Here is a 25,534-nt window from a genome sequence, read left to right as displayed (position 1 = left end):
GGCACTGGGGACCAGAAGGAAGTTTTGTGCTTTAGCAGACTTCTCTATGTTTTGTTCCCTTCACCCTGAGTATGCATGTGCCTGTTCAGAGCCTCCAGATACCTTTTTTATAAAAAGAAGTCTGAAAATCATTATGGTATATAATCTACCCTTAACAGAGCTTTTTTTTATTACAGTGCTAAAATGATTTCTGATTAAGTAGTCCCTAACTCAACTAGAAGGCTAAAAATGCAGGAATGAAAGAATAAACAGAGTACTCATGATGCCTTTGGGAAAAATCAAAACATCATGTAGGGTGACCTAGTTTTCAAACCAATAAGCAGTATTATAATATTAAAGGAAAACTGTTCCAATCATTTAAAAGTACTTGTTAAGTACTGCTTTTTACAGTTATGACAACTGTTTCTTTCTATGCATATAAATCAAGCAACCAAATATCTGTAGCCATGGAAATGTCTGACTAGAAATATTTATATTGGCTTCTGAATACAAAATGTCCCTGTGGTAGAAATCTTACTTCTTATGCCTGGTGCAGTATAATTCCCAAGTGTACTGTCTACCAGAAAAAATAAATAAATAAATGAATGAAATATGAAAATTAGGTCTGTATTTATTGATTGTTGTCAGTTAAGGGGGAAAATCGTATTCTTTGTCTAAAATATGCATTGTTTTATGTCCCAATAAATGCTGCCTATAGCACATTTGTATTTGATTCAGGAGGACTCAGTGGAACTTTAGGATGTGGTTTATAGAATTCTATGCTGTTGAAGCAGGGAATGGATGGAATTATTAGTTTTGTCTAAAAGAGTGCATATCTGGACAGTAAATGTAGTTTGACAAATTTTTTTCAAATAGGACTTATTTTGAAGATTATAGATTTTTCTTCAGTAAGCCACCAGTTGTCATTGCTCTATGACCCTTATTCTAGCTTTGTATCGAGCACAGGGACAAACCAACTCTTTAGCCATTTTCTCATATATTATGGTGACCTACAAATGTATTTTGTTATTAAGGTTAAATTTCTGAGGAGAAGAAAACTGCAGTGAATGAAGGATGTAGAACAGTTGGAAATATTATGTGCTTTTTTTTATTTTACTGTAGTCTTATTTTGCATAGTTCATTTGATTCTATTTCTTGGAAGTTACTCATGGGAAGGATTATGTTAAGTATAGGGAAACTTCCTAGTTTGCTAGAACACCTTTTAAAAGAAAGTTCAGAAATTTCTTCCCTGTTATCTAAGGGAGGAGTAGAATCCTGAGGCTGTGTGCCCCGGGGAAGCTCACTCCTTTTCTCCTCTGAGAAGATTCTGAAATTCTCTCTTTCAAAGGAGGATGAGGACATTTACTTACATCCATTTCTGCCCACGTCTCTCTGAAAACTTAAGATTTGACAAATGACCAATATCCAGAAACCTGTAACTACCCCATTTTTACCATCTTCAAACTAAAATCCCTTAATGTTATTGGTAGGTTGCTGTGGTTTCAGTAAATGTACTAAATATGAGGTTATCTTTTGAGAAAATTGTCTCCTCTTTCAAATTGATTAGTGGTTACCTAAAAAAGAAACAAGAAAAGGAACAGCTTAGCCAGTTATGTGTTGTTGAGTTAGCTGAGGTGAATGAAAGATGAAATTATTTGGGTTGAAAACAGGTATGGAAATGGGAATAAATAGTTGTTCCAAGGTTTTAAGAGTTAAACATCTGTGAGGTCTCTTCTTTGTCCAGATTACTGGAGATAAGTTTGCTTTTGGTAAATTTTCTCAGATTTATAAATTATTAACAATTAAATGATTATTTATATGAGTAAATTAGGAAAAGTAGCCCGCTGAGATTTTTTGCAATTTAATTTGTTTGATGGTATTTAATTTTGAGTGTTTTATATACTTGGGCAGTTGAAAATGATGTGAAAAATGTAGGTTGGTTATATTTGGGTAATTTGAGACAATTATGTCTTTTATGAAACTTTAAATCATTTTTACTTTGGAAGAGTTGATTTTTTTAAACATTTATGTTAGTTGTATTCCTAAGGCTCTATTTTTTTCCTTTTCATTTTTTTAATTGAAGTATAGTTGACGTACAATATTATATTGGTTTTAGGTGTACAACATAGTGATTCGATGTTTATATACACTACGAATTGATCACTATAAGTCTGGTAACCATCTGTCACCATACAAAGTTATCACACTATTATTGACTATACTCCCTATGCTGTACATTACATCCCGTGGCTTGCTTATTTTATAACTGAAAGTTTATACCTTTTAATCTCTTTCACCTACATCCCATCCCCGCCTCCGCCAACCACCACTGTATCTATGAGTCTGTTTCTGTTTTGTTTTGTTTGCTCATTTGTTTTGTTTTTTAATTCCACATGTAGGTGAAATCATATGGTATTTGTCTTTCTGTGTTTGATTTATTTCACTTAGCCAGTACCCTCTATGTCCATTCATGTTGTTGCAAATGGCACAATCTCATTCTTTTTTATGGCTGAGTAATATTCCTATTCCTTTGTTTATATACACCACAGTTTCTTTAGCCATTCATGTGTTGTTGGACATTTAGGTTGCTTCCAGATCTTGGCTGTTGTAAATAGTGCTGCGGTGAATGTGAATTTGAACACAAATTAGTGTTTTTGTTTTCTTTGGGTAAATACCCAGAAGTGGAATTGCTGGATTGTATCATAGTTCTATTTTTAATTTTTTGAGGAACCTCCGTACTGTTTTCCATAGAGGCGGCACCAACTTACATTCCCTGCAGCAGTGCACAAGTGTTTCCTTTTCTCCATATCCTTGCCAATACTTGTTATTTATTACCTTTTTAATGACAGCCATTCTGATTGGTGTGTGGTGATCTACATTTTATTTAGATTATACCAAGTATAGGCACTTTTAGAAGAGGATTGTTTGTGTGCATGTGTGTGTGTGTGTATATGTGTTCTTTTAAGCCCTGGGATAAATAAATGTGTGCTATAAGGACACAAGTGATAACTAATGAGTCTATTGGCTTTTGCTAGATCTAAAGCAAAACCCTGGCATTTAACAAAATAGAAGCTGCAAATGGATAGTGCTACTGTTTTTTTATTGTGGGAAATTTCAAACATATTCGGAAGTAGAATAATGTAAACACCCACGTACCCATTGAATAGCTTCAACAATGATTCACTCCCCCTTTTTCTTCCCATGGATTATTTTGAAATAAATCACAGATATTTCATCTGCTTCAGTCTGTGTCTCTGGAAGATAATGATTCTTTTTAAAAAATACATACATATGTAGTTGTAGATTTTAATGATGCATATGCCATAGCACCATTACCACGTGGTGGTGCCTCTTGAGTGCTGTTGATTATTTCATAGCCTGGATCTCCAACCTTGTAATAGTGGTCTTATATATTTCTCATAGGCAGGGTTCCCCTGTTTGTAGAAAAAAATGCATTGTTAAGACAGACTATTTCTGCCAGGATTAATGACTTTTACTTTCAAATTAAGTTTTTAGTTTCAAAAAAGTAACATGACATAAGATTCTTAATTGTTTAATTTATTTTTAAAATTCATTTTGTGTGAACATATGGGGAAACATTTTTTTCCAAAGGGCATCCTTCCTTTTCTCATGCAGATTTTAAATTGTGGATGCAGGTGGCCAATTAAAAAAACACAGCTATCATTTGCTTTTGGGATTTAATACAAATAAAAGGCTTGACTCTTTGAGGCTCTTTGAAATTGAACATGTTAACCACAAAGCAAGGAACCAGAAGGTGAAATCAGGTAAGCAATATTCTATGTCAGGATTGGCTCTCCCCATTATTCTCTAATGTGATGTCTTGACTTCTTTTCTTCACAGATCTACCCTCATCTTTTATAATATTTACTTGTTTACTTTTTTGCCTGTCTCAGTTAAAACTGTAAGGTCTTTGACGACAGGGTCTATAGCTCTTTTGTTCTCCTGTTTCCTCAGTACCTAGAATAGTTTCTGGCATACATCATATGCTCAGTAAATATTTGCTGAATGATTGAATGAATGCATGGATCAGTAGATGTGTTGAACGCATCTGGCAACTACTTGGATAAATTTCTGCAATAGGATAGTTGGGGGGAAATAGGATTCTTATTTTGAAATTATCCCCAGTGGTTCTTTCACTGCTGGCATCTATAGGGAATCACTTAGATAGGAGTTCCCGTGGGGAACAAGAACAGTCTTTTGCAGTTCATTTCGGAGAAGCTGTCTTGAAATAGCATCCAAATCAGGAAAAAAGCCAAAAGGCAGAACACCATAGCGAGAGTAAACCAAGGGAGTGCATCATCCCGTCTGGGGCTAAAGCTCAGCACTTAATCTGCCCCAGACAGGAGAGACTCTTATAATTCTAAGATATTCAACACAGCATAGCACTTTTCTTTTGGTAGAAATGTCAGTGAAATAAATTCCTGTTTGTACTTTTGTGTCTACAAGGCATGTTTCAAAGTAGCTTTTGTTTTAATTTATTTGAAATACCTGGAGTGTTCCTTTTTCTGCTAGTGCAAATGAGGAAAAATGTCTCTAACTGCAGTTTCAAAATTACCTACAGCAGATTAGAAAATACACTTTAAAAGGGCTATTTTGGTGGTGCCTAGAGGAGCCAGAAATGTAAGATTAGGGAGCCATATATTGTCAACCTAGTGTCGTTTTAACTAACTGGAAACATTCTTCAAGGTCACTTATAATCTCACATTCTTAAAATCGCTGTGCATGAAAGAGTCACGTTGCTGTACCTGTCACCTGTTTTGCAAGGTAATAATGTAAGCTAGGATGGCAAAAGTTTGCAGTATTGGGTGTGCAGCAGGGTCCTTGTTCCGCTGCGTAGGTCACAGAACCGTGTTCATTTACTCCGTAAATGCAAAGTATCTACTCTGTGATAGACCCTGGAGTTGGGAAGATGAGAACTCCATCCTTGTTCACAGTCACGTGGCAGGAGATAGGGAAGAGTGAATGGGATGGCATGCATCACCATCTTACCAAGTCTGCTGATGCTGTGGGTCAGTCATGCCCCTCATCTAGACAAGCCTGCCCTCATATAGTGTCCAGATTAAATTCTTTCAAGATGAAGAGTAGAAACAAGTAAAAGACAAGAAAGCCCCTGTGTTCTTTGGTGAATATGAGGAATCAGGAGAACTGGCGTGTTTCCTTGTGTTGCTAGTAAAGCAGGTTTGAGCTAGATATGTCAGTGTTTCCTGACAGGTGTTAAGGCAGGGTAGGTTTTTCTCTCGAGTACCAAAGGGCATGTGTGTTTCTTTAGACCACAGGGGCTAATCTGGAGTGACAGGATTGCTGTAGTTCTATGCCAGGGTTTAAATGTTAGAAAGTAGAGAGATCTAATCATTAGAAAAAGTAACACACTAAGAGTAGCTTAACTGTACTAAGCAGTAAATGTATTGTACCTTCTTTAGGTAAGTTCTTTATCTTTCCTTGTTGAGTTAAAAGGATGCCTTTCTGGAGACAGGGATTGGCCTTCTAGCTGACAACCATCTTGGGGGTAACGTTGTGTTGCAACTTTAGATAACCGTGTTAAATTAAGCTATGAGGTATGACAGGATGTAGAATTTCAAGAGCAAGTCTAACACCATGCTAAGTGTGAATGAAAGCCTGAGAGGTGCCAATTTGATGAGGTGTTAAGACACCTCTTCTGAAATTTGACTGAAGAGGTAAAAAACTAGACTTCATCATCTGAATTACATATCTGCATTATAGAACTTAAAATAACCTGTTGTATAGCTATAGAGTGGCTTTGTTTTGATCATCTGTATCAAATCTGCTAGTAAATGTTGGTTCCCCAAATTCTACATGCAGGGTTTATTTCTCTACTCCAGTTAATGTAGCCATTGATATTCATAATGTTTCCCAATGAGGCTCATAGCAGAGAGTCTGGGATGCTGGCTGTAGACTGTTAGGATTTTATGAGTCCTCCCCCTTCTTCTGTTAATGAGTTCTCGTGTTCTCTCCTGGGACAGCTGGGGATCTTTTTGCCATAACCCTTGTAATTGTCATTTATTTGGCTTTCCTGGGATACTGATGGCAGTGCAGCGGCTTCTTTGTCCCTGGGATTTTGTTCCTTGGAGAGAAGAGGGAGGAGGCATCTCTAGCAGGCAGTGAGGGCTGAGAGAGAGACCCCCACCCCCAAGCTTCCTATCACCCCTGAATACCTACTGTATCAACACGAAACTAAGAGTTAAAAGGCTGAAATTAAGATGGTTAAATCAGTGCAGTGATTTATCTTTTTATTTCTGTTACTTAAAAGCCACTTTGCCACTACGTGTGTATGCCCTTGTGTATGTCAAGCCATGATTTAGAGCTTGGCCCTTTCTCCAAATTCCCTTTACCAAATTCTGAGCAATGCATTTTGCTTATTACAGTTCGGACTCAGAGTTCCTACCAGGCCACATCCCTGCTCCTGGTTTCTTTTATGTATTCTCAAAATATTTTAAATAGACATGCTATGCCAAGCAATTTCTAACCTAATGGGAATCAATTAAAATGGGAAAACATGGAGGTATATTCACTGCTTGCTCTCGGCTCTCTTGCATAATTTATAATGTGTTCTGTTCAACTACCTGAGTATTGGTTGGTGACTTCTGAGCCCAGTGGAACAGACGTTCGTAGACATTTCCATCATAACAACCAAGTGCTGAATTTAAACACTGATCGGTGAAGTCAAAAGCATCAGTTAACAAGATAGCATCCTTTCTGAGAGAAAAAAACAAAAGAGTTGTATTTTAGATTGCTTTTACGAATCTGATTAATCTGGGATGGTGAATAGCAACACCTAATTCGAAGTTGCATCATTATCCACTTTTCGAACAACTCAGCTTTTTTTTTAAGTTTTAATTTTTGATCAGTTATATAAGCACAGTATAAAGAGTCAAATAGTTCTTCAAGGCTTGTTATTGAAAATCAGCATATCCCTGCCTCTCACCTCCATTTCTTCCCCCCACCCCTAGAGGCAATCAGTTTTAGTCTTTTAGCTGATACTTTGGGAATTTACCTGAATGACTCTAAATGTCTTGTTTGTATTGCTACTTCATATTCATTGTTGCTAGATATTATCTGTTGACTATTACAGAAGATACGGATTTATTTCAGCACCCCTCTCCTCACCAGTCCCGATCATCCCCCTCCCCATCCCCCAACCTCTGCTTCCTCCCCACGGCCTTCCTGCCTCCCAATATAATTACAGTTTTGGCCAGACTGATATTCAGTGCTTACCTTGTTATGACTGTATGTATCCTGTATGTTAGTATGACTTTATGTATTCTGTTCACGGCGGAGCCACGTTCCCACCACCTCTCTTCTGTTCTAGGGGTCGCTCTCCAGCACTTCTGTCATAAAACTCTTAGTGATTTCACTGTCTATGTGGAAGTTCCTCTAAAACTTGATTTCTCAGTTCCTTGAACCTTCTCCTCCATTGACCGTGTTCTACAGCCTCTCTCTGTCACTGTCTGCCAAGATCACACACTAGGCCTTGTCATCCACATCTGCATCTCACCATGGTCTCAGCCATGTTCTTGTCACTGTCTCCTCTCTTTCTAGCTTACTCCCTCTACTATTCTGACTTCTATAATTCTTATTTTCCCTTTCAAGCGACAAAATTATTTTAACCTATGGAATGAAAGATTAAAATAAATGTTCACATGCTTCCCTTCCTTTTTTAGCAGAGGATATAAAATAAAATATGTGGTTGTTTGTTTACACTCTTCCTTAACCCTCGTTTCACAGAGTATTTGAGGTGACTGAGATACTGTACTTATTTAGTCCTTCCTGGAGGGCCTTTAATCATTATTGTGAAATGATTTTCCTATAGGGCTGTTCATGATTCTTTGACCCTCCTGGCACCTACTGCCTGTTTAAAGTTCCTCATCTACGTGGTCTCACTTCCCTCATCTGTCTGAAATCCCATGGTCTATTATATTCACTCCCTCCACACAATATTCAACAGTTTTTCTTGCTTTGTCATACTTGTTTAGCAAAACCTCATTCCTCATTATTTCCAGTTTTCCACCGACTTTGCCCCATACCTTTGCAACAATATATGGCTGGAAAAACCAATACTGACTGTTGTAATAAGGACTCAAGTGGGCCCTTATTGCTACCGGGCAGTCATCACATTCTAATTCATTTACTCCTTCATTCTCTTAGATGATTATCTCCCACCTTCTCTTTGATCTTCAAATCTACACTACTCACCTCCCCATCTCTCTTAACCTAGATGACTTTGAGTCCTATGTCACTGGTAAAATAGAAGTGGTAAGAAGAGTTCCACAAGTTCCCACCCATGCATTTAAACATATGGGGTTTTCTCTCATAATACAGGTAAACTGTCCAGGTTCCCAGCTCAGACCAGTCCCTTCTTGTCCACTAGATGCCTTCCCCTCCTGCCTAGTAGAGAGCAATGTTCCAGAAGTCCTCCTGCCTTTCCCCTATAATGTCAAAATTCCCCTCTCTCCCGGATCATTTCCATCAGTTTACAAACAAGCTGTCATTTATCCCACCTAAAAACAATCATTTGACTCTATTTCCCTCTCCATCATCTGACCCATATCTTGGCTCCGCTTTGTGACAAAACTTCTTGAAAGAGTTCTGCTTGTTGATGACTCTTTCCAGTTCTTCTCCGCCTCTTCTCCTCAACTAGATCCGTTCACGTCTTCACTCCCACCACTCCACTGAAGCAGCTCTTGTCGAGGTCACCTCCTCATCATCTTTGGAGGGTCCCAAGACTCTGTACTTGGGCCTCTTCTCTCATACACTCACCCCTTGTGATACCATCCTTCTCATGGCTTTACATACCAACCATATGCCAGTGACTTTGAAATTTCTCTCTCCAGTCTCTCCTGCTTACTAACATCTTACTTGATTTCTAGCAGGCTCTTCAAACTTGATGTATTCAAAACCAAACTCCTGACCTTCTAGACCTTCTATCCATCCTGCCCAAACCTGGCCCTCCTGTAGTCTTCCCCGTTTATAGTAAATGGCGACTCTGTCCTGGCCCAAAACCTGGACTCCTCTCTGTCTCTTACATTCCATATTTAATCTGTCAGCAAATCTTGTTCTACCTTCAAAATATATCCAGACTTCTACCACTTCCCACCACCTCCAGTGCTATCACCCTGGTCCAATCCAGCAGCATCTCTCACCTGGGTTATTGCAGCAGCCTCCTGACTGGACTCCCTGCTTTTCACTCTTGTCCCCCTCCCGAGTCAATTCTTAATATGGCAGCTGGAGTGATCCTTTAGAAACACACCTCAGATCTCCTCAGATTGTTGTCTGTCCTATGCTCAGAACCTTCCTTGTTCTCACACAGAGTGAAAGTCAAAGTCTTACGTCTTTGCAGTGACCCACACCCACTCCCTTGTCGTTCCCAGTTCACCGCTAGTTCTCTGACCTCTGTTCTCATTCTCCACCTCAGTCATGCCACTCCAGCTGCTGCGGCCTCTTCTCTGTTTGCTGGATGGACATGCCAGGCACTCTCTGGCTTCCAGCATCTGTACTTCTCCTTTGCCTGGAATGCACTTTTCCCAGCCAACCACGTGGCTCCTCTCACCTCCCCACCTTCAGATCTTTCCTCAGGCGTCACTCTCCCCGAGAGGCCTTCTCTAACCTATTTAAAACTACAGTCCTCCACCCCCACCCCCAGCATTCCTCATCCCCCTTCCCTGCTATCCTTTTCTTCGTAGCATTTATTACCACTTTGCACACTATATGTTTGACTTATTTTGTGTATGTGTGTTTGTTTCCTCTCCTCTAGCCTGTGGCCTTTTCAATCTGAAACTCATATCCTTCATTTGAGGAGTATTTTCTTGAATTATTTTATTAATGATTTGCTCCCTTCTGCTTTCTTCTTTGTCTTCTGCTTTCTTTGTCTTCTCTTTCTAGACCTGTTCTTTAGATGATGGACAGTTAGGATCAGTCCTCTTACTATTTTTATCTTCTCTCCTATTTTTGTCTTCTTGCCTTTTTGCTTTCTTTCTGCGAGATGTCTGCAGCTTTGTCTTCCAGTCCTTCAATTGAGCTTTTCATTTTCACTGTCATTAATTTCATAGGGCTCTTTTTTGTTGTTGTTGTTCTCTGAATATTACTTTTTAAGAAATGACATTCTTGTTTTGTGGTTGCCATATCTCCTCTTAACTCTTTGAGGATATTACTCATCTTTCAAAAAAGTTCTCTGTGAAGATTCTTTTGTGACCCTCGAGTTGCCTTGTTCTTGCTTGGTCTCTGTCTTTTATGTCAGGGGCTTTTCCTCAGGTGATGGTGATCCCTGAGTGTCTGATCATAGCTAAGAGTGGGGCATTAACTAGCTGATTAGAAGTCTGGGTGTGCTTGTCAGTGTGGGGTTCCCTATGGGGTGAACTGGCTATACCATTGGGGGACCTCGGTGTCAGTGTCTTTACTTCTCTCTCCTTTGGGCTGGTCAGAGTCTCTAGAGGAGGATCATGTTACCATTTTCCTGCAGGACACTAGCCTGGCTGCCAATTTGCTGGGAACCAGTGGGAAAAGAAGGCTGGGGGAGAGGGCGGTCAGCCTTGGCCTGTAAACATTTATTCAAGCCCCTGTTTTCTGTAGGGTAGCCTGATGTTCTTCATCCTCAACTATGCCTGATGTCCCCTAGTCTGTAGACCCTCTGTTTACCCTTCTGCCAGGCTGCGGTCAGGGAAAGCCTTAAACCTACTCAGACAGGAGAAGGGGAACTGGGGATTCAACTCCTTCTGAAATAGACTTCCAACCCATCCTGTCACTTTTACCTTCACCCGCATTGCCAGAGGTACTTGGTGCTGTAGTTCTTGAGGTTCTTTGGTGGCACTTGATTGCTTCTTGGCTTTTCCTACTTCTGATTTATGATTCAGTTTTATTCAGGTCTGCTAAGTCACTGTTTGTCCATCTACTCTCCAAATTTCATGTTTCCTCTCCTGTTCTCTTTCTTTGTGGGTTAATGCCTTTTAAAATTTAAATTTTTATGGGTTTATGCCTTTTTAAATTTTTAAATTAATTTACTGACGTTTTAGTAGGGTTTCAGGAGGGAACAAAAATAAATGCATATGTTCAATCTGCCGTCTTTGCCTGGAAGTTTCCCACCTGAGATTTTATGACCATTTAAACAACTAAAAACTGTTTCGGTCAGTTAATTACCATAACACAGAGAGCTGGTTCTTAGTGTCACTTAGAATAGTGTGCCATCCTTCATTTGTCATCTCAGAGATCTGAGGGCGATACTGAATAATCGAGGCATGGAACACAGAACCGTTAAAAGCATGGAGTCTGTTACGTACCTAATTACCCTGCAGTAGTCGGAAGGTTACTTAGGAACCATAATGTGAGTAAATCAGTTTGTGGGTTTGATGCATGCACAAGTTGTCTATTTGTGTCAGTGCTGTCTTTCTTGTCTTGAATTGTAAGCCTCTGGGGCCAAGGGAAGCACTTAGCATGCTGTTGGAGATTAAAAAAATCATGCTTATAGGTATTAAGGTGATCTTTTTTTTTTTTTTTTTTTTTTTTCGTGGTACGCGGGCCTCTCATCGCTGTGGCCTCTCCCGCCGTGGAGCACAGGCTCCGGACGCACAGGCTCAGCGGCCGTGGCTTACGGGCCCAGCTGCTCCGCGGCATGTGGGATCTTCCCGGACCGGGGCACGAACCCGTGTCCCCTGCATCGGCAGGCGGACTCTCAACCACTGCGCCACCAGGGAAGCCCGATAAGGTGATCTTTTGTGTTTCATTATCACTGGCAATCAGGGCTAGAACATTATTGTCTTCATGTGCTTTTAAATGCCAAGCGTTTCAGAAAGTTAGATACACTTGGGCTTGAACTGTGCAGTACTCAATCATGCTATTAATGGTTCCCACCACTGAATTCTCTATATTAGGGAAAGTTTAATACCCGGGGCATAATTATATCAAATGTAGTTTTTGATAATTTTTGAAGATTTAATTGAACAGACATTTACTGACCACCAACTATCTGTTAGGTGCTTATTTGGAGTCATATGTAACATGTTGCATATTGTTAGAAAGTAAAAGAACCTGGTCTAGTTTTTTTTTAAACCTCCTTCGTGAATATCTTATTTTATAAAAAAATTCAAACCTTTATTTATTGTCTGGGCCGCATGGGATGCAGGATCTCAGTTCCTTGACCAGGGATCGAACCCATGCTCCCTGCAGTGGAAGCGCAGAGTCTTAACCACTGGACTGCCAGTAAATTCCCCTTTCTTTTTGTTCTTAGTCTTGTTGATAATGTGAACTATTGGAGGTTCTAGGGGAAAAGTCATACACACATGTGTCATACCACATCCAGCCCCCAACATACACAACAGGCATCCTATTTCAGAAAGGGTTGTGTTCTCAAGTTAGCTCATTTTCCATCTTATGGACAATGGTTACTAATTAGTATTAATTTCTGTTTCTTCCAGTACCCTGGTCATGTTGGGGCTTTGGTTTTTATATGTTTTTAAAGTGATCATTTAGATTATATATAAAGTGACAGGATGAAAGTATTGCATTAGTATGTCATGACCCTAAACTGCACTGCATTATGCTGCACATAAAAACTATATTATTGTGTTACAAATCAGTATGTGAATTACTAGATTTTAAAAATGTCGTCTTGAAGCTGAGGGAGTGTTAAAGTGAGCTTAGTCAACTAAGCATATTCAACAAAGATAAGGATATATTTGAAATAAACAATAGCCCAACCTTCACTTTAACGTACAGTTTAAGAGCACATGCTCTGGAGGCAGACAGGTCCTAGATTGTACCCCGACCCTCCTCTGGCTAATTGTGTCGCGACCTTGGGCCCTAAGCCTGAATTTCCTCCCCTGTAAAATGGGGAGCGTAATAGTATCCACTTCAGAACCCTATCAGGGTTCAATGAGATGATGTATATAAAAGCTTTTGGCATAGTGCCTGCCACGCATAAGCATTCCTTAAGTATTAGCTAAGACCAAGGCTCATTAATATTATTAATTAATACATATTATTAATATGTAGTATGCTTTTATTCATATTCTGTAGATTCTATCATTTCTGGACAATGTTGAAGAGTTCGATTGAGGTAGCTAGATAATTTATTCTTAAGCATTTTTAGTTGTGATCTTTCCCCCTTTTTTTCCTTTCATCAATTCATAATGCTTTATGTTGGTGTAATGATGCTAGGATGTAAACCTGTCCAGGGCTGGTGCTGCTTTTGCCAGACCCCCATTTAACAAGGTTTTAGAGTTGAAGGTTTTGGAGTTTGAAGTGAACAAAGGGCTTAGGGTGAAGGGCCCCCACTCACCGGATGAGGGGGAGCAGGTCCAGGTAGGCTTTTCTCGCCACATCTACTTGGGCGCCGGATAGGAAGCCATCGTGGAGAAAGTCGCCCGTGTTAGTCATGATGCCGTGTAAAGCATAGAGATCACAGAGGCGTTTGAGCACCTGCTGAATTGCTGGTTGATTTTCCAGTTTCTCCAGAGCTTCTGTAAAAATCTTCACAGTGACATAGTAGAGGTGTGCCTACAAAGACACAAAGATGCGTTAGCCTCTGATTTCTGCCTCGACAAGTCATCCTGGAAGCTTGGCAAAACTGCTGGAATAAGCTTGCTGTGGCCATGTGTTTCCCAGCAGGCTGACAAGCAGCTGCCTTTCTTCTAGCTTACCGCGTCTCACTGAGCCTTTTTGACAGGGGTGTGTGCACGCGTGTGTGTGCACGCGTGTGTGTGTGTGCGCGTGCTGGGGGCTGGTGGGCTCTGGAACTTGGCCCTTAGTTTCCTCATTTTCCTTGGGCCAGTCAAGTAGGTTTGAAAGCAGAGAGAGAGAATACAGCAGTATTGGAGGCTGACCTGTGGACAGTGGAGGACAGCACTGCTTTTCTCAAGAAAACAGCTACTTATTGTCTGCTGTGTTCAAGGCAGTGGTTGTGTGTGTGTGTGTGTGTGTGTGTATGCGTGTGCCTTGAAGTGAGAGAATAGAGGTTCAAGATGTACACGAAATTTATCCCAGCTAGACTGTAAACTCCTTGAGGTAAGCTATTTAGCCCATATACATCAGTCCGGCTTTGTCAGTGGTTAAAATAATACTTTGATGCTGGTTGGTAAGTGACCACTGCCCTCAACTGGTGAGAACCCCCTCTGCCAGGCTTCTTCCCAGGGATGCCCCCTCCACAGAGCCCAGCAACTAAAGGTTTAACGCCTGCCCGACCCAGCAGGAGGCTTTCAGGACCCTGCCTCCCTTAGGTCTGAAGTCCTTTCTGATTGGTGGGTGCTTCTGCCCTACTAGTTATTAAACCCTTCTCCCTAAGGCAAATGCACATTATTTTTATCTGGTAGGATATACGAGTTCTATGGGAGGAGAGAGAAAAGGAGAGCATATATATTAGGTCTTCTCAAATTTTTATGTGCGTACAGATTACCTGGGGATTTTGTCAAAATGGGGATTTTGTCAAAATGCAGATTTTGGAATAGCTCCCCAGTAATGCCCATCCTGCTGGTAGTGACTTGAAGTAGCGAGGCTTAGAGTGTCTCTAGGGATCAAAGGAATTTACCCGAGGGACAAGGAATGAGGGTAAAGTCATTCTAGGCAGGGGAGAACTGCACGGGCACAGGGCTATACTTTCAGAAGGCTGCAGCAATTTAAGGGTAAGTTGAGGTGATGACAGGGAACTGTGAAAGTTAGGGTGGACGGGCAATTGGGACCCAGGTCAATGAAGGGCTGTGAATGACATGGTTGGGATTTTATTCTGTGGGGGTCAGGGGGCCACCAGAGTCTTCAACAGGCCAGTGACCTGATGAGGTTTCTCACTTGGAGTGGATCTGCCTTTCCCAGGGAGGCCTCACAGGGGTGCTAACAGTACCACTTTGCCACCTGGACCTGGGGTGCTCACAGCCATGCTGGGTTTGCAGCATTTGGATATGGAAAAGGAGATGTGCTCTGCTGCCCCTGCTGGGTCAAACAGCCCTTGATGTTCAAACTGGACCCAGTTTGGCAAAGCTGGAGAGCCTCACTTTTTTCACTTAGGCCCTGTTTCCCTTTTCTAATCCGAGAGCCACATCCTTCAATTCTCAGGGACCTGGGTTTAAGAGTGGAGTGATGAAGAGCTGCCCAAGGACCTCTGCCTCACAAAGCAGGAGGAGGACCAGAGAGAGGAAGGTGGCCTCTTCCTTTGGGGAAAGGCTGAGCCAAACCTTGGCACCATGCTCTGAACACAATGAACTTTATTTAGTGTGTGTGTGTGTGTGTGTGTGTGTGTGTGTGTGTGTGTGTGTGTGTGTCTGTTTCAATCTTGCTTCCTGCCTAATTTAGGGGTGGGGGTGGGATGTGTAGCATTTATAGCCTAGGTGGCTCTTTAAGTTGCACAGGTATTAACTCATTTAATCTTCACAATAATCCTACAAGTTAGGTACTATCAGTAGCTCCATTTTGCAGATGAGGCCTCTGAGGCATCGAGAGATTAAGTTCCTTGCCTGCCCAAGCACTGGCTGCTGAGTGGTAGCAGCGAGATCCAAACCAGGGTAGTCTGCCTCTCGGTTAAGTTTGTACTGTTAACCGCTGTGCTATGTTGCCAAAGCCACCAGAGACTTGAGGCGAGATTATAATGGGCTGGGACCAGAACTTAGGCCAGGGTCGGTTCCTCCTTGTCCACCCCTCTGCCACTGTTCCCCACCCCGCCTCGTTTGCCGTCACCCTACCTACACATTTGTGGTTTCCAGATGAGACCCAGTTGGGTACTTGAGGTTCCTGTAGAGTAGATGGCCTCCCAGAGCACAAAGACCAGAAAGCGCAGATTTCCCTGCGCATTATGACTTTAGAGACTCGGCTTGGGCACCACCTTCCCAGGAAGCCGCTCATCCTTAAAACTGAGGTTATGCTTACTTTCCCTCTCAGGGTCATTTAATATGAGGTAAGCCTGGCAAGCAGTGTCTGGTGCATTTGAAGGCGGGGCATGGGTTTGGAAAGCAGGCGAATAATGAGCAGGTGTGGTTCCGTTTTAGGTGTCTGGTGAGAGCACAGCCTTTGCTTACCCTCTTCTGTGTTGACCTGACATTTAACACAGCAGGGGGTGCCTCTGTGGCAGCCAGAGCAGAATGGAGGGTGGCAGAGTTAATACCAGCGCCGGCCGATGTGGTGGAGGTGGCAGGTCACCAGGTGGCGCTCATGCCCAGCCTGCCTGACCAGCCCTGCCCCGCCTGCCTCATGAGGGCTGCTGCAAAACGCTTCTGGGCTCCCTTGTTCTAGCCTGCTATTTTCGGGGCCTGCTGCCTGAGGATTGAAGGGAACACCTTGGTTTTCCAGCTGTAGGTAGGGCCAGAGTCCCAGCTGCCTAAGCTGGAGCTCAGCAGTCATTCCTACCTTTTTCCCACTGCGTTGCTCTCTGAAGCCCCTCCCTTTCTTCTACACCCTTAATATCTCTGCATCTACCCACTTCTCTCTGTGCCCTCTGGCAGATTCATGGTCTGGATCACCCTCAGCCCTTGCCCAGACTGCTGCTGCCTGTTCCGTACTGGCCTCTAGCCTCCACTCCATTCCTCCCCCTGCAGCCTGTATGATCCCTTCTAGAATGAAACTGATCGCTTCGCTCCTCTGATACAGACTTTGCAAAGGCTTCCCACTGCAATGAAAAACAGAAGCCAGACTTCTCACAGTGGTGCAGAAGGTGCCAGGCCTTGCCTATCTTTCCTCCTCCCCTATCCTCCTTCCTGTCCTGGTTTGTCTTCTTCCTTTAGGTTCTGCTTGGAAGGATGTACATCTCCTCCCAAGCACCATGCCTTTTCTTGCCTCCTCCTCCACCTCCTCATCCCTTTGCTGGGACACCTTCCTGTCCAAAGCCACAGCCTCCACCCCTTGCCTGGTTAATTTCAGCTCATCCTTGCAATCTTGGCCTATACGCCACTTCTGAGAAGGCTTTCTGACTCCTCAAGGTGGGTAGACTTGCACCTGCTCTGGGACCTTGTGGCAGCCTGTATTTCCCCATGACAGTGCTTTCCTAATCGTAGCCGTCTGTGGACACTGTTGAGCCCCCAGTACCCAGCCTGATGGCTGATGTTGAGTGGGTGCTCAAATATTTGCTGACTGACTGTGAATTATGCGCAAACACAAAACATAGTGGAAATGGAATCAGACATCTAAGGATTGCCTGTGGGGCTAAGGAGAGACTTGACCTGCTTTCCTATCTGGGAGGAAATATTTGAACAGCCTGAAGCAAATCCAATAACACTGCCTCATTACACTTTTTCCCTAAGAGCTGCCAGTAAGATTGCTTTGGAGTTAAGTCCTTTAATTAAAATACCCTGGACTAAAGCCTTGAAAGTCAAATGAAGGCAGCCAACTGAGCAGGGCTGGGGAATAATGGCAGAGTTCAGATTTTCTCAGCATGACAACCTGCTGGGGAAACAAAACAGGTCTCTTTCAGCTTTAGCTGATGGGCAACTCACCTTGGCGGCTTGGAGATGTATGACAGTGGTCTGGTTCCATGCCTCGTGCCTGTCAGCCCCAGACTGCATGAGAGTCTGTAAATGATGCACTGAGTCCTTTATGAGCCTAAAGGCCAAAGAAAAAAGGTTCTGTTTCTTGAACAAGTGGGGAAGAGATGGATGGCATTTGGTCCCAGGCTGCCTGGGGTCCCACAGAAATAGAAATAATACCAGTTTATTGACCATTTGTTTGTGTTACAAACCTAAATACTTGATATACATTATCTCTTTAACCCTTTTAAGGGTAGGCATTCCCAATTTGCAGTGGGGAACACTGTCCTAGAGAGGCTAATTAACTGGTCCAGGGTCAGTAGCTAATAAGGAGTGGAGCTGTTCTTAACTTCCCGGCGGTAAAGCCTCAGGGCCCTGGGCCAGGCACCATCCCTTCTTTCTAATGCAGATTCCATCCTGATACCAGTGTTTTCAGGCCTTTCAACTGACTGACTTCCTATGGCTGAGCAAGGAGAGTGGTTTTCCTCTAAAGGCTGGTGAAGCCTGTCAGTCACCCAGTCTGCTCCAAGTTCTACCAAAGGGACCTTAAAAGAAAAGAAAAGAGGAGAAAAGAAAACCAATCCTTGTTCTCCAAACCACGAAATTGGTGATTTGCCATTTAGTTAACCTTTATTCTTTTATTTTCTATTTCCTGCCCATCCACTCATGACCCTTGGAATTTGTATGCAAAACAAACTGTTTATTAAGCAATACTTATTTTGCTTTGTCATGGGATAGATAAGCACGCACATTGAGTTCTAAGCAAAAAGCAATATACAGCCGTCCCTTGGTATCTCGGTGGTGGTGGGGGGATTGGTTCCAGGACCGCCACGGATACCAAACTCGAGATACTCAAGTCCTGTTATAAAAGTGTAGTATGATCACCCTCCTTATTCACAGGTTCTGCATCTGGGGATATGGAAGACCAACTGTGATGGCATTTTAATTACCCTGAGCAGCCTTATTTTGCCTGCCCCACTGCTCCAACTGAAATGTTAGTTCTGTGAGACCTGGGCTTTTTTTTTTTTTTTTTTTTTTTGCTGCATTGGGTCTTCGTTGCTGCGCGCGGGCTTTCTCTAGTTGCAGCGAGCGGGGGCTACTCTTCGTTGCGGTGTGTGGGCTTCTCATTGCAGGGGCTTCTCTTGTGGAGCACAGGCTCTAGGCTCACGGGCTTCAGTAGTTGCAACATGCAGGCCCAGTAGTTACGGCTTGTGGGCTCTAGAGCGCAGGCTCAGTAGTTGTGGCGCACGGGCTTAGTTGCTCCGTGGCATGTGGGATCTTTCGGACCAGGGCTCGAACCCATATCCCCTGCATTGGCAGGCGGATTCTTAACCACTGTGCTACCAGGAAAGCTGGAGGCCTGGGCTTTTTATCAGACTGGTTTACCGGTAGATCCCTAGTGACTGGAACAGTGCCTGGCAGATTATAGGTACTAAATATTTGTGGAAAAACATAAATGAATGTCCCAAGTTGCTTGTGATCTTGAAATAACTATTAACCATCCCTGAGACCACAGGTTGGGATATAGGACCTCATATTGTATACTGAAACTATTTTTTCCAGGTTGTTTTTGGTGTTTTAGTTGGGGGGGCGCTCAGAAGGTTTCCTTTCTAGGTAGCTAAATCTCTCCACCTTTTCCATGATGGTGTCTTTATTCCCAGCCCCCTGGCATGTTTGGACATTCCTGACATACAGTAAGTGTCCGACGATATTTGCTGGATGACAGAATGGAGGAGTCCTTGGTCTTGTCTGTGTTACCTGGAGCTTACTAGACCCTGGAAATAAACATATACTCTCCCTCGTTATAGTCACATTTTTGAAAATTATTTTTAAATTGTGGGATATTTCGAATATGTGAGCACAGTTGTCCCTCTGTATCCACAGTTTCCACATCTTCAAATTCAACCACGAATCAAATATTTGGAAAAAACAATTCTAGAAAGTTCCAAAAAGCAAAAATAGAATTTGCTGCACGCTGGCAACTATTTACATATCATTTACATTGTATTTACACCTATTTACATAATATTTACATTTTATTGGGTATTATAAGTAATCTAGAGATGATTTAAAGTAAATGGGAGGATGTGCGTATGCAAATACCTACACATAATATTGCAAATCTGCAAATATCCCATTTTATAGAAGGGACTTGTGCATCCTGAGAGTTTGGTATCTGCAGGGGTCCTGGAACCAATCCCCTGCAGATACAGATGGATGACTGTATTGCTTTATTTATTAGTATTTACGTACCAATGCATATGTAGTATTTACATATGGGTACATTCTTTGTAATGCAAACCACAGTGAGAACCTAAAGATTTTAAAAATTCCTTGCACTGGCTAGAGAGGTGATGTCTTCCTACTGTCTTGACCAGGATGGGGAAGTGATAGTGGTCCATGGCTGACAGGTGAATTCTCCTTTCTTCCCCTGGTGGCAGGAGCTGAGAGGACTGAGGAGGTTGGGGAAGGGGGTGGTTTTTGGAAGAGTATCCTAGGATGTCCACCCAGCCAGTCCCAAAGGCCTTAGTGGGAAGGAGCCTGCCCCCAGGTGGGATGGTTGATTTCTGAGCTTGGCTCACCTGGCTGCCACGTGTGCCCAGGCCGTGGTGTAAAGCTCTGGGTGGAGGAAGTCGGCTACCTTTTGGGCTGGGCACTTGGCCAGGTCTGGTGCAGTCAGGTATGCAACAGACTGAGGGAGAGACCTCTGTGATGTGGACTCCTGAGCCTGCAGGTAGCTCTTCACCAGAAACCTGGGGGGCAGGGGTACCAGCAGGTGAGAGGGTGGGGAGCCATGAGGGACAGCCCAGCACCCCTCTCCCAGCGTCATGCACTCTTATGCTCCCCGTGGGAGAACCAGGGCCACCCACTTTCTTTCCCAGGTCCCTACTGATAGCTACTCTTCACTCAAAAGCCGAAATGCATCCCGAGGCTGTAGCTTCTTTCACAGTGAAATGGAGCTGGAGCTGTAGACCACAGACATTCTCAGATAATGAACATAAGCTCTCTTGATACCTGAACAAACAGAATCTTTTCTCTCAGTTAAGATCTTAGGATTCGGGGATTTATGATGAATTGTACAGTGATGGCGGAAATTAAATTTTCCTAGCTCCTAAAAGGATAGATGCAAGATTGCGAGCATGTATAGGAGAACTACAGGTGACTCTTAGCTTCTTCCTTGTGCTAATCCAATGGTTAGCGGCTCTGGGTCAGGCAACCCTGGATTCCTCTGCAGCTCCACACAGACCTGTGTGACTTCACTTCCCTCAGCCTCAGTGCCTCCACCTCTAGATGAGGATGGGGTCACCTGAGAGGGGGTTTGGGAAAACTGAATGAGCTCATATTTGCGGAGCACTTGGCACAGTGCGGGGCACAGAGTATCTGATACATGATTTTTTGTTCCTTTTGTAATTTGAAAAGAAAAAACCAATGTTGTACGTTTAAAATTGTTTAAAGAAATGTTACATAGCCAATTTGCCAGCAGGTCCTTTCTCCCTGCCTGGAGACGTATTTGCCCTGTCTATTCACGTGAGATAGACGCACGTGAAAGGCCTGGTCAGCCACGAGACCCACAGACATAAGAGAGAGGGAAGGAAACCGCCTGTTGCGGGGAGGGGGAATCAGCCATTCCTCCCTGCCTTTCAGGTTGGAGCCTCCTGGTGCAGACCCTGTGCTGAACCTGGGGATGCTACAGTGAACAAGGCCGGCAGACTCCCTGCCCTCCAGGCCCGTCACACAAAAAGAGACGCAGGGGGGGCATCTGAAGGAAGTGTCATTTTAGCCGAGACCTGAAGATGAGGAGGAGCCTGGCGGTGGAGAGGATTAGGGGGAGGGAAGTGAGCGTGCAGGCCCCGAAGAAGAAACGTGTGGCTGGCAAAGTGAGCAGAGGAGAAGGTGGTGAGAGGAGGGAGGGGAGGCAGGGGCCACGTCTTGAGGTCCTTGCAGGCCACAGTGTGGACTGTGGCATTTTCCTGTGAGCTGTGGGAAGCCATTGAAGAATTTCAAGCAAGAGAAAGATGTGGTCTTCTTTAGGTTTCGAAAAAATCCCCCTGGCTGCCTGTGGAGGAAGGACGGAAGTGGGGCAGGGTGGAAGCAGCCGACCAGTGAGGAGATTGATGTTGTCCCGGTGAGAGGGTGTGGCAGCCTGGCTGGGGGCTGCATGAGTCTGGGGAGAAGTGGATGGATTGGGGACATAATGTGGGAGTTGGACAGTCTGCAAACGGTGGTCCCCAAAGTCTGCTCCCTCTGTGGGCATCAGATGGTGCTTCAACCCAGGCAGAAGCTTGGTGGGGTCCCTGCGGGTTGGACAGAGGCGTGGGCCTTACCTGGCCGTCTGCAGGTAGAGCACCGTGTTCTCACCCTCGTAGGTGCAGGAGGCTGTCACTCTGGTGACCAGGGAGGGCAGGCCGCTCAGCTTCGAGTAGCCATGTCCACCACAGGCCCTGCGGCACAGCTCAGCCCCCTGGATGCAGAAGTCTGACACCAAGGCCTTTATACCTGCGCTCAGTGCGTGAAGCTGCAAAACCAGGAAGGGGGTCAGGTGGCCTAAGGGGCCCTTCAGTTACAACCATGCTTACCACTCACGGAGTGCCCACTCTATGCTGAGAACAGCTCTATGAGATAAGAACTGTTTCCTCAGCTCACAACTTTATGAATGAGAAGACTGAGACTCGGGTTATGTGACTCACCCAAGGTCATACAAAGAGGCAGTGTTGCTGTAGGGGCAATAAGAACAAAGGAAAACTGTCTAGACCAGCGTCCCCAGGATCCTGGGAAGAGAGTGCTTCCAGGACTGGTCTCACCATTATCCAGGAGCTGTGGATTTTGCTGGCAGGCAGAGGTTTTGGAGAGCTTGTCTGTGAGGATGCAGGTCCACCATCAGCCCACTGCTCTGGGCTGTAGGAGGGGCTGCCAGGCAGCCAACCTGGTTTGAGTTTTTGGTTCTTGAAAGCCCTTACCCATCTTTCACACTTTCAAGTCCTTGGGAGGAAGGGTCATGTCCCTTAACCTCTCTGTGCTTCACTTTCCTCATCTGTAAAATGGGTATACAAATGGTGCCTGCTGTACAGTTGGAAGGATTACTGAAGCAATGCTTACAAAGCACAGAGCCTGGACAGACCAAATCTTAATGTATATGTACGTCCACCGTCCTTTATCTGAGAATCTTGGGTCCAGATGCGTTTTGGAATCAGAATATTTTTTGAATTTTAGAAAGGTAAAGCAGTGCATTTAAGGTAGATTATATATAATACCCCTAGAGGAGTCCAGGGAGACCCTAGTGATCCAATGTATTAATATTTTCTGCTGCAAAATGTATTCACACTCAGTGGGATAAATCAGGTTAATTCAGGTCAAACTGTGCCACCAAATGAGTTCTAAATGACTTTTGGTTTTCAGAGCTTTCCAGGTTTCAAAGACACACCAAGGGGGGACTTCCCTGGTGGCGCAGTGGTTAAAAATCTGCCTGCCAATACAGGGGACACGGGTTCGATCCCTGGTCTGGGAAGATCCCACATGCCGCAGAGCAACTAAACCTGTGTGCCACAACTACCGAGCCTGTGCTCTAGAGCCCGCGAGCCACAACTACTGAGCCTGTGTACCACAACTACTGAAGCCCGTGCCTAGAGCCCCTGCTCCGCAACAAGAGAAGAGAGATTGGTTCAAGATGGTGAGGTAGAAGGACATGAGCTCACTTCTTCTTGCGGGAGCACCAGAATCACAACTAATTGCTGAACAGTCATCGACAGGAAGACACTGGAGCTCACCAAAAAAGTTCAAGATACCCCACATCCAAAGACAAAGGAGAAGAAGCTGCAATGAGACGATAGAAGGGGCGCAATCACAATAAAATCAAATCCCATAACCGCTGGGTGGGTGACTCACAAACTGGAGAATACTTATACCACAGAAGTCCACCCACTGGAGTGAAGGTTCTGAGCCCCACGTCAGGCTTCCCAACCTGGGGGTCCAGCAAACGACCTGGGAGGAGTAATTCCCAGAGAATCAGACTTTGAAGGCTAGTGGGATTTGATTGCAGGACTTCAACAGGACTGGGGGAAACAGAGCCTCCACTCTTGGAGGGCACACACAAAGTAGTGTGTGCATCAGGACCCAGGGGAAAGGAGCAGTGACCCCATAGGAGACTGAACCAGACCTACCTGCCAGTGTTGGAGGCTCTCCTGCAGAGGCGGTGGGGGTGGTGGTGGTGGCTTGGCTCACTGTGGGGACGAGGACACTGGCAGCAGAAGATCTGGGAAGTACTCCTTGGCATGAGCCCTCCCAGAGTCTGCCATTAGCCCCACCAAACCTAGAGCCTGTAGCCTCCAGTGCTGGATCATCTCAGGCCAAACACCCAACAGGGAGTGAACTCAGCCCCACCCATCAGCAGACAAGCGGATTAAAGTTTTATTGAGCTCTGCCCACCAGAGCAACACCCAGCTCTACCACCACCAGTCCCTCCCATCAAGAAGCTTGCATAAGCCTCTTAGATAGCCTCATCCACCAGAGGGCAGACAGCAGAAGCAAGAAGAACTACAGTCCTGCAGCCTGTGGAACGAAAACCACATTCACAGAAAGATAGAGGACTATGTACCAGATGAAGGAACAAGATAAAACCCCAGAAAAACAACTAAATGAAGTGGAGACAGGCAACCTTCCAGAAAAAGAATTCAGAATAATGATAGTGAAGATGATCCAGGACCTCGGAAAAAGAATGGAGGCAAAGATCGAGAAGATGCAAGAAATGTTTAACAAAGACCTAGAAGAATTAAAGAACAAACAAACAGAGATGAACAATACAATAACTGAAATGAAAACTACACTAGAAGGAATCAATAGCAGAATAACTGAGGCAGAAGAACAGATAAGTGACCTGGAAGGCAGAATGGTAGAATTCACTGCCACAGAACAGAAGAAAGAAGAAAGAATGAAAAGAAATGAAGACAGCCTACGAGACCTCTGGGACAACATTAAACACACTACATTCGCATTTTAGGGGTCCCAGAAGGAGAAGAGAGAGAGAAAGGACCAGAGAAAATATTTGAAGAGATTATAGTCGAAAACTTCCCAAACATGGGAAAGGAAATAGCCACCCAAGTCCAGGAAGCGCAGAGTCCCAGGCAGGATAAACCCAAGGAGAAACACGCCAAGACACATAGTAATCAAATTTACAAAAATTAAAGACAAAGAAAAATTATTAAAAGCAACAAGGGAAAAATGACAAATAACATACAAGGGAACTCCCATAAGGTTAAAAGCTGATTTCTCAGCAGAAACTCTACAAGCCAGAAGGGAGTGACACGATATACTTAAAGTGATGAAAGGGAAGAACATACAACCAAGATTACTCTACCAGGCAAGGATCTCATTCAGATTCAACAGAGAAATCAAAAACTTCACAGACAAGCAAAAGCTAAGAGAATTCAGCACCACCAAACCAGCTCTACAACAAATGCTAAAGGAACGTCTCTAAGTGGAAAACAAGAAGAAAAAGACCTAAAAAAAAAAACCCAAAACAATTAAGAAAATGATAATAGGAACATACATATCGATAATTGCCTTAAATGTAAATGGATTAAATGTTCTAACCCAAAGACATAAGCTTGCTGAATAGATAGAAAAACAAGACCCCTATATGTATGCTGTCTACAAGAGACCTACTTCAGACCTAGGGACACATACAGACTGAAAGTGAGAGAATGGAAAAAGGTATTCCATGCAAATGGAAATCAAAAGAAAGCTGGAGTAGCAATACTCATATCAGATAAAATAGAGTTTAAAATAAAGAATGTTACACGAGACAAGGAAGGACACTACATAATGATCAAGGGATCAATCCAAGAAGGAGATATAACAATTATAAATATATATGCACCCAACATAGGAGCACTTCAATACATAAGGCAACTGCTAACAGCTATAAAAGAGGAAATTGACAGTAACACAATAGTAGTGGGGGACTTTAACACCTCACTTACACCAATGGACAGATCATCCAGACAGAAAATTAATAAGGAAATACAAGCTTTAAATGACACAATACACCAGATAGATTTAATTGATATTTATAGGACATTTCATCCAAAACC

General features: G+C 43.6%; 1 protein-coding gene across 2 annotated transcripts in view; it reads right to left on the bottom strand.

Moving 5' to 3' along the window:
• Positions 1-3,132: 3,132 nt before the first annotated feature.
• ACOX2 (acyl-CoA oxidase 2) overlaps positions 3,133-25,534 on the bottom strand; it is a gene marked incomplete at both ends in the record, with an annotated part of 33,868 nt that continues 11,466 nt past the window's right edge. Inside the window, 6 exons of one of the 2 annotated variants that reach the window (XM_079713487.1) lie at positions 3,133-3,413; positions 6,582-6,714; positions 13,286-13,503; positions 17,418-17,523; positions 20,030-20,200; positions 21,773-21,963. In XM_079713487.1, coding sequence (XP_079569613.1) covers positions 3,351-3,413; positions 6,582-6,714; positions 13,286-13,503; positions 17,418-17,523; positions 20,030-20,200; positions 21,773-21,963 — 882 coding nt within the window. Of the gene's footprint in view, positions 3,414-4,146; positions 4,219-6,581; positions 6,715-13,285; positions 13,504-17,417; positions 17,524-20,029; positions 20,201-21,772; positions 21,964-25,534 lie in introns of those variants that run through there. The other variant, XM_079713488.1, reaches the window with a different exon arrangement.

This window comes from Hyperoodon ampullatus, assembly GCF_949752795.1.
Source record: "Hyperoodon ampullatus genome assembly, chromosome: 10".
NCBI lineage: Eukaryota > Metazoa > Chordata > Mammalia > Artiodactyla > Ziphiidae > Hyperoodon > Hyperoodon ampullatus.
Note: the sequence above shows the minus strand (reverse complement) of the source record. Positions and strands in the feature narration are given on the sequence as shown.